We start from the raw sequence: 10,000 nt of genomic DNA, 5'->3' as shown, positions 1-10,000 counted from the left end.
GGCGTAGTTGGTTAGTTACTACGGCACTTGTCATATGACCGCTGAGTTCGAGTCCTCGGCAGTACCATATTTCAATTTCTGCATGTGGCCCCATTGGGTTTCTCGATGCTGATAGCTTAGAATTAAAGTGCGCTGCGGTTGTTAGAATGTATCTCTAATCACTGGGACCCATTCAGTGTTGTACAAAAAAATATATATATATGTATATATACTTATATATATATATATGCAATAAGAACACTAGGAACGTGTGCTTTATCAATGCAAGGTAACCACTTAAGAAAATAAACAAACGGAGCAGAGTGCTTTCGTATATTACATCTTCAGTGTAAATTACACTGAAGATGTAATATACGAAAGCGCTCTGCTCCATTTGTTTATTTTCTTAAGTGGTTACCTTGCATACATACATATACTGTATATACATATATATGTAAATATATATATATATATATATATATATATATATATATGCGTGTGTTTGTGTGTGTGTGTGTGTGTGTGTGTGTGTGTGTGTGTGTGTGTGTGATGACGAGTATCAGTAGATGTAGTAGGAAACACAGTGTTAAGCTCATGTAAAGTTAACTCTTAAGGTTCAGAGCAAAGTCCTTCCTCAGAAAGGTTATAATCTGTGTGTGTGTGTGTGCAGAAATGTACAGATTATGATGGGAGTGGAATGAGTGTATGCCTTTTGATGTGGCTACCTCTTTGGTAAGGGGGAAAAAGCCCTTGGTATATATATAATAGAATAGTGTGTGTGTATTTACCTAGTTGTATTTTACGGGAAGGGGAGCTATGCTCGTGGGGTCCCGTCTTCATATCTCATTTTATCTAAACTATTTTTAAATTCATGTATTGTTTTTGCACACACCACTTTCTCATCTAACTTGTTCCAACTGTCTATTGCTCTGTGAGGAAAGCTGTTCTTTTTCAAATCTCTTCTATAGCTGTCTTTTTTTATTTTCTTTCCGTGTCCTCTTGTATTTCTGTCATCCCATTTTATCAGATTCTCTCTATCAGTAATTTCTATGCCTTTCATGATTCTGTAAATAGCTATCAAATCTCCTCTCTCTCTTCTTTGCTCTAGTGTCTGTAGTTTAAGTTTTTGTAGTCTCTCTTCATATGATAGTTTTGAGAGTGTTGGTGCCAATTTTGTAATTGCTCTTTGTATTCTTTCAAGTTTTTTTATACATTTTTTTGTACTTGGTGACCATATCGTTGCTGCATATTCCAATCTTGGTCTTATCAGGGTGATTAGGATTTTCCTCACCATTTCTTCATCCAGGTATGTAAATGCCACTTTGATTGTTCTTATTAAATTATAGGTTTCTCCAAAAATCTTATTTATATGTTTCTCAGGTGACATATTATTCATAACAATGACTCCCAGGTCCTTCTCATTTTCTACTCTTTTTATTCCTTCTTCTCCCAAATTATATGATCCTGTTATTCTGTTTTTGCTTTTTCCAAATTCCATTATACTACACTTTTTTGTATTGAACTCCATCTCCCACTTCCTACTCCATTCTTGTACTTTATTTAGATCTCTCTGTAGTGATTCACAATCTTCTTCAGTTTTCACTCTTTTCAGTAATTTTGCATCATCTGCAAAGAAGCTCATATAGCTTTCAATTCCTTCATCCATATCATTAATATATATAGCAAACATTATTGGGGCCAGAACTGTTCCCTGCGGGACACCGCTTATTACTTCATTCCATTTTGAGTGCTGATCTCTTATCACTACTCTCATTTTTCTTTCTTGCAAAAAGTCTTCCATCCAATTTAGCAATTTACCTTGTATTCCTCCTTCATATTCTAATTTCTTAAGCAACTTCTTATGTGGTACTTTGTCAAAAGCTTTTTTTAGGTCTAGAAATGCACAATCAGCCCATCCATCTCTTTCTTGTATTATATCTATTAGCCTTGAATAGAAACATATTAAATTGGTGACGCATGATCGTCCTTGTCTGAATCCAAATTGCCTTGGATTTAGTACGTTGTTTTTTTCCAAGTATTTTACCCATCTACTTTTGATAATTCTTTCACATATTTTTGCTATTGTACTTGTTAGAGAGACTGGTCTATAGTTGGTAGGTTCTTCTTTATTTCCTCCTTTATATATAGGTACTATATTTGCTTTTTTCCAATCTTCTGGAACTTTTCCTTCTTTTAAGGAACTGCTTATTATGCTATGTATTTTGTCTGCCAGTTCATTCCTGCATTCTTTCAGAATCCAGTTTGCTATTTCATCTGGCCCATGCGATTTTCTGACATCAAAATTACCCAAGTGTGTCAATATTTCATTCTTTGTTACTTCTATTTCTTCCATAGGGGGTACTTTTTCCTTCCACTCAATCTCTTCAGGTTGTATATTTTCCCTTGTAAACACTGATTTAAAATGTTTGTTCATAATTTCTGCCATTTCCATTTCCTCAGTGTATTCAACTCCTCCTTGTCTTAATTTCTCCAAGTCTTGTTTGTTTTTCAGTTTATTGTTTACAAATCTGTAGAATAGTTTTGGTTGATCTTTACACTTTTCTATAACATCTTTTTCATATTTTCTTTTTTCCTCTCTGCACTTTTGTACATATTCATTTCTATAACCAGTATATATTTTCCATTTTTCAGGTCTTCTGTCTTTTTTCCATCTGGTCCAGGCTTTGTCTCTTTTGTCTTTTAACTCCCTACAACTTTTGTTGTACCAGCATTTTACATATTCTTTTTCTTGTTTTTGTCTTGGGACATACTTTTCCACTCCTTTTTTGTAAATTTTTGTCAAAATATTCCATTTCTCTTCCACTGATGTTTCTTCTTTGTATATTTCTTCCCAGTTTTCTTGTTGGAAGAATTCTCTTATTTTATCAAAGTTTGTTTTTTCATACATCATTCTTCCTTTTCTATATTGTTCATTTCTTTTCATATATTTTTCTTCATTAAGTTCCAGTTCAATCAATATGTGGTCACTTTTACCTATTGGTGTTTTATATTCAATCTTGTCCACTATTCTAGGTTCAGATGTAATTATTAAGTCTAGCCTCGATGGTTCTTCTTCATTTCTATACCTAGTGTTCTCTTGTATCCATTGTGTCATTGAATGGTCAGTAATCATCTCAAGTAGAGCATTTCCCCATGAGTCATCACCACTCTTTACTGTCATTTCTTCCCAGCAGATTTCTTTGCAATTAAAGTCGCCCATCATAACTATTCTTCCTCCGTCTTCCATTATTTTAGTTAATGCTATCTTTGTGTCCTCTAACATACTTTTATGTTCACTCTCCTCCCATGAGGCTGTTTTCGGAGGCACATAATTGATCACAAATTTTCTGCTCTTCTTATCTCGGTCTTCCACTTCTATCATAATCATCTCTACTGTATTCTTTCCATATATGACACCTTTCACGTTTATATCCTTCTTAGTCAGGAACATAACTCCCCCCCTTGTTTTTTCTCTCTGTTTCTAATCCAATAATTGTATGTATCATGTCCTACACTGTTGGGTGGTAGTGGGCCTTTTAATTTTGTTTCTACAATTCCCATTATGTCCGGTTCTTTTTCTTTCAAATAATCATTCAGTTCATTCAATCCTGTTATCAATCCATCTATATTTGTGTAAGACACTCTTAGTTTTCTGCCACTTCCATTGTGTTCTCTGTTTCCCTTATGTTTTTCTTTAGTATGTCGAACTGCTTTATTTTCATGTTCACTACTCTCCAATAGAATCTCTCTTTCTCTGACTCCGTTCTTTCCTCGTTTTTTGCCTTAGCTTCAATTCTTTTCTGCTTTTCTGCCTCTCTTTCCTCCTTATTCATTTCTCTTTTTATCCATACCTTTTTATATTGATCATTTGTTGCTAGTTTCCCTGTCTTGGATAGAATTTTCTCTGCCGTTGTTTGTGACCTGAATTTAATCTTAATTGGTCTGGTCTTATCTGTACTATATTTTCCGAGTCTGAATTTTTCCTCAATTTCCTTTATAATTTCTGGCTCATCTTCCTGGACTAATTTTAATAAACTGCTTACTCTTTCATTTTCCTCCTTGATTCTTGCGGTTCTATCTGGGTTATGTTTCTCTTCCATTCCTAATATAATTATACATTTCTTTTTGTCAGCTAATTCTCCTTCTGTCTCATCACTTTAATAACTGAGTCTTCATTATGTTCTTTCAATTGCTGTTTGACTATGTCAGTGAATGAAACCTTATTCCCTTCTTGAGTTATTCTCCAATTTTTAACTTCTGTAGCTATTTTCTCTCTATTTTCATTACTATTCTTCTTCAATTTCTCATTCTCCTCCTTTACATTTCCTAACTGTCTTTTTAGGTCCTCTATTTCTTCAGTTAAGTTTCTGTTAGCCTTCTCTAGTTGTTCCAACCTTTCAATTCTCTGGAAAATGGAGTCTACATTACCTAACTTACGTTCCAAGTCCTCGATCACCTTATCAACTCTCTCCTCTAGTCTTATCAGTCGGGGGGGGGGGTTGTGTCCCCCCCACCCTCTTTAAATCCCTGGAACATATTCTCGTCACTTTCTTCTGTATTGCTCCTCTCTATACTTCTAATCTTTACATTTTTATTAGACATTTGATCTTCACTCAGTCTTTTGTTTACCTTCCGCTTGTCTGGCTGGGCAAAGTCTACTCCCTCCTCATTTCCTTCCATTTCCCTCAGTAATCCCTCCCCTTTTCCTCTTTCCCTACGTTCCCACTACTCCACGAGCAATTTCCCCCCCACCCTGCAAAAACACTAGGCACTTCTCTTTGCGTTGGGATCCACAGACTTCAGTTTTCTTCAGAACGTCGTCCAAGCCGTCCATTCGCTGAAGTGTGTGTGTGTGTGTGTGTTTGTGTGTGTAAATCAAATGATTGTACATTATTTCGAAAGAGTACTGATGTCAACAAGGATTCTTGTAATTCCAACGGAAACCCCCGACCCCAAGATTAAGACGTCATTGTCTCTTCCCCCTTCCTTCAGGTTCCTGGCTGAGAGGAACACGTCGCTGCAGAGGACCTGCCAAGACCTCAACCACGAGCTGCAGGAGCTCCGGGGTCGGCTGGGCCTCCCCGGCAACGCCTCCCCAAGGGTGGTCGACCTCGGCTGCGGCGGCGGCAACGGCGGGGTGAGTCGAGGTGGAGGTCCAGAGGTGAGTGGGAGGGATGGGGTGGAGGGAGTGGAGGGAAGAGGGAAGGAGGGAGTGGAGGGAGATTACTGAAATGGAGGAGAGTTAAGGAGAAAATAAAATGCTATATAATCGGGTTTAGTGACAATGCTAAACTAAAATAGGGATAAGAAAGAGGTTGAAAGAGAGGGTGAGAGAGAGAGAGAGAGAGAGAAGGTTTAGAGAACGAGGGGGCCAGAAAATGTGGAGTGAGACTTTCAGGTTGAGAGAGAGGGAGGGATGGAGGGAGGGAGGGACTCTGAGGCAGGTGAATGCTGGAGAATGAAGGAGGAGAGGAGGGGAGACCCGAATATCATTGATGAGTGAGAGTGAGAATAGATCAACCGTGCGTTGCAACGGAAGAAGAAGAGGAGGAGGCGGAAAAGGAGAAGGCGAAATCGGAGGGGGGGGGCAAAGGAGGAAGAGGGGGAAAAAGAGGAGGAAGAATCGAAAGGTAAGGCAAAGGAAGAAAAGAAAGATGATGACAAGAAAGGAGGAGGAGGGTGATGAGAGAGGGGGGAAATGGGAGGCTTGTTCGTGTTGTAGCGGCGAGACGGTTGAACGATTACGATCCAGTAAATCGGTTAAATAACCGACCCCACCCCCACATCAACGAGGAAGAGGAGGAAGAGGAATAAGAGGAAGAGGAGGAGGAGAATGAGCAGGAAGAGAAAACAACACCAGCAATATATTGTATGTCAGTGTATTTTCTCTCTTTCTCTCTCTCTCTCTTTCTCCAAACCTCGACAAAGGAGACAAAGGCGCGGGACCGAATCCTTGGTAAAGATTCACCGCCGTCGTCCCGAACTGGAAAAAATAATGGAAGAAGAGGACGAGGAGGGGGAGGAGGAAGAGGAGGAGGAGGAGGAGGAGGAGGAGAAGGAGGAGGAGGAAGGGAGGGGAGGAGGAGGAAGAGAAAGAGATTTGGAAATCGAAGGAACACTTTTCCCGACCTTTTCCTCCGCCTCCTCCTCCTCCTCCTATTCCTCTTCTTCTTTCTTCTTCTCGTGTTACTGCTCCTCTTCCTTCTTCTCCTCCTCTTCTTCCTTCCCCTCCTCCTCCTCTTCCTCCTCCTCGGCCTAGTGCTCATTTTCCTTCTCCTTCTCCTCCTTTTACTGCTCCACCTCCTCCTCCTCCTCCGCCACCATCTCCTCTCAAGCCCGGTAATAATTGAAAATGAGTTTTTATGCAAATGGAAATTGGAAAAATCGGCACTCCAAGAACAAAGGGCCACTTTTCATTTTCTCTCCATTTATTTTTCTTCTCTTCGTGAAACGGGAACTGATACGGTAGCACATTTTACAGATTTTTATAATAAATAAAAATCGGAATAAGGTAATACGATTTTTTTTGTAAACTTTTTTCTTTTTTTCGAGTTCTCTATTTTTTTTTTTTTGGGGGGGGTATTGCTCACTCCTTCGGTTTATATTATGGCTGCCGCCAGATGATTTTATTCAGCTGTTGAGTGGATGAAATTACCTTAATTAGACCATAATTAAACCTCTAAGTGGTTGTCATGGTGACAGCTTTCATAGTGGTGTGGTAGCAGCGGTGGGATTGAGCTGAACATCGAGTGGATCATCTCCCCAACGGTCATTTTCAACATCCGTTAACACCCTGGCCTCCATCTGGAGGTGAAGCCCCCGAGGGGCTGGCATTCGATCCCCGGACCAAGCCCCCAAGATGTCTATAAACTAGATATATTTCCTTCATATTTTCACATAAGGAAAGCTGACAACCGGCGACTGCTCCCCCCAGCGAGTTCTGTGGGGAAGCATAAGGACCGTAGCCAGCCATTGTGGGGTTGCGGGTTTCCAGTTGTTGTTATTATTACTATTATTATCATTGTCATCATCATCATTTATCATTATTATTACGATCATTATTATCAATATTCATTACTGTTATCATTATTATTTATTATAGTTACCATTAAAATTATTATCACTGTTATTATTATCAGTGTTATTATTATCATTATTGTTGTTATCATTATTAATCGGTAACTGTGATATTAGCTGTGGCTGTAGTAGTAACGACAGTAGTAGTTGTGGTTCCAGTAATAATTATGGTAATAAATGGTAGTAATAGGTAGGAGGTAGGAGGTTGTATGACGACACGCCCAACGAAGGCGACCCCCCACCCCCCGAAATCGACTCTTTGAGTCCGAGTTCTCTCTCTGTTCCGCAGTTGTCCGACCTTGGCGGCCGCCAGTCCTCGCTGGATTCCTTCCTGAGCTTGGCAGCTCTCGTGGAGGACAGAGCAGCTGCTGAGCAGGAACAAGCTGCTCTCAGCGTAAGTAGAGAGCAGAGGCCTCTGCTCACACATTATAGACTAATGAGGACGCATGCACATGCGTATGCGCACATACTTACACACACACATACACACATTGTATAATGTATAATAGTTAAATTCATTATAACTTTCTAATTAACACTTTTATCGACATGTACGTTAATTTCTTCCATGTAGTGAACTTCATATATTTTATTTACATTCTGGTTAACGGAAGATGATTCTATTTAGCAGAATAAGAACCTTATTTGCATCGAATCCACACGACCCAGAATAGAAATATATATATATATATATATATATATATATATATATATATATATATATATATATAGATATATAGATATAGCGTGCGTCTCTGTGCTCTCCATTAAGTAATGGTTTAAGTTTGTTAAACTGCGTCAACTTGATGATTAGGAGTAGGTCGGGTATCGATGAAGAGTCTCGCCGTGGGAAAACTGGATTATTTATTTATTTTTTTGTTCACTTATTTGTTTATTTATTTGTCCTCTTATTCAATTATTCATTCATTTATCTACTTCTATTTAGCCACTGGAGTAACTTCTCTCTCTATCAAATGCTGTTTAACATTGTCGTACCCTTTCTTCATCGACATGATTTCAGGTCTCTTCTCCATCGATATGACGTCATGTCGCTTCTCCATCCACACGACGCTTTCACGGTTACTTTCTTGTGCAGCTGTACCAAGGCCGTACATCCTTCTTTAACACAGCTGCACAAGACACCCAAAAGCACTCCAGCGTGCAGCTGCACACCGGTCAGGGCTTCTTTAGCAATGGAAGAGGAAAACGAAGCACTTTGAGTAGTTATGACGCCATAACTGAAGGGAGGGAGGCGGAGGCAGCGTGTGACCTTCACACAGATTTCGAAAGGTCACGTGGGCGCGGGTTCATAACTCCCCCTGAGGTCGCTGTTGCTCTGGAGTTTGGGGGAGTTTTATGGAGTTGATTTTATTTTGTTTTCGTTTATTTTCATCTTTGTAAAGGTCAGCACTGCGTTTCAGTCTGCTCTCGTTCAGTGTTCTAAGATACCTAGAATATGGTTAATAATGAATGAACAAATAAGTACATACATATATATGCCAAGGGCTTTTTCCCCCTTACAAGGGAGGCAGCCAAAGTCAAAAGGCATAAATCCACTCCCACCCATTTCATCCCCATATACTCCAACCTCGTCACCACCCCTCCCTCCCTCCCTCTTTTCTTGGCTCCTCCTGGATGACGGGTCATCCCTGCATCTCGCCCATTGTCCTGGGTCAGAAGCAATGCAGGAAGACACAGCATATCCATAGCAAGGCCGCTCCATTTAATCGGTGACCGCCCCCCCCACTCCCTTCCATATATCACAGCGTCATCCATTCACAGCCATTCTCCACTGACCCCTATCTTCTGCCTTCTCCCTTCCTTCCTCAGAAGTAAGTAAATCAATGAGTTATAAATCAATCCGTCAATAATATGGAAAAAAAAATCATGCGAGGTCCCGTCTTCTCGTCATTTAGCCCAGAATAAATTGATCGTTAGCGGTTGCTAACTAGTTGTGCACTCAAGCGGACATTCGATTTTGACCCACGGTTTACCGCCAGATGATTTTATTCGGCGAATGCGGAGGGTGGCTAGATACCAGGAGATACTAGGTAGCGAAGCTGGGTGGGAGGATTTTTTTCGATTGGGGGGGAAAGGGGGGTGAAGCGAGAATTTTTTTATTCGGTGGGCCTGAACTGGGGGGGGGGGGCTTTCGATTTTGAGGGGGTTTGATTTAAGAGGTGAGGTTTTCAGTTTTGGGGCAAAAGAGAGGTGGAAGGAAATAGAGGGGGGGGGATTTAACAAACCGAGAAGGGAAAGGGAGGATGGGAGGAAGGGATACAGGAAGGGAGGGAAGAAGACAGTGGGAGAGGGTAGGGTGGGGACGGGGGAAATGCAAGAGAGAGAGAGAGAGAGAGAGAGAGGACGGAAGACACTGAAGGAGGGAGGGCGACTGGGAGAAAGGGAAGGAGGGAGAGAGAGAGAGAGTAGTAGGGAATGGTAAAGGGGAAAGGTAGCAGAGAGGGAGAGGGAGGGAGGGAAGGACAGAGAGAGAAAGAGAGAGAGAGAGAGAGGGCGGAAGGCGGAGATGAAGGGAAGGAGGGAAGGCAGGACAGAAAGATAGGGAGAAATGGAGACGTAGTGAAGGAAGGAAGGGGGAGGGGGCCGGGGCAGGGAGGGGAGAGGGAGGGAGGGGGAAAGGGAGGCGTTAGGGGACCTGAAATTTGAGACTTGGTCATTGGCCAGAAAGTTGTTTGCTGTTTTGTTGTTGTTCTTCTTCTTCTTCCTGTCATTGTTGTTGGTCCCCGGTGTGCTTGTTCTGATCCAGATGCAGGCTGGATCGGTGGCCTATAGCTGCCGGCTACATAAAGGAAGAGAATAAAACAATAGTTGTGTCTACTCTATGGGATTGTGCATGTGTATATGTATATATATATATATATATATATATATATATATATGTATATATATATATATACATGTGTGTGTGTGCGTCTGTGTATAC

General features: G+C 40.7%; 1 protein-coding gene across 12 annotated transcripts in view; it reads left to right on the top strand.

Moving 5' to 3' along the window:
- The window catches only part of LOC143034397 (uncharacterized), a 109,867-nt gene that overhangs the window by 95,842 nt on the left and 4,025 nt on the right, over nt 1-10,000 (top strand). For 11 of the 12 annotated variants that reach the window (XM_076200397.1, XM_076200386.1, XM_076200395.1 and 8 more), the window contains 2 exons: nt 4,972-5,140; nt 7,346-7,450. In XM_076200397.1, the coding sequence (XP_076056512.1) occupies nt 4,972-5,140; nt 7,346-7,450 (274 nt within the window). The remainder of the gene's footprint in view (nt 1-4,971; nt 5,141-7,345; nt 7,451-10,000) is intronic. The other variant, XM_076200388.1, reaches the window with a different exon arrangement.

Source organism: Oratosquilla oratoria, chromosome 17 (genome assembly GCF_046742065.1).
Source record: "Oratosquilla oratoria isolate Oo_2021 chromosome 17, ASM4674206v1, whole genome shotgun sequence".
Taxonomy (NCBI): Eukaryota; Metazoa; Arthropoda; class Malacostraca; order Stomatopoda; family Squillidae; genus Oratosquilla; species Oratosquilla oratoria.
Note: the sequence above shows the minus strand (reverse complement) of the source record. Positions and strands in the feature narration are given on the sequence as shown.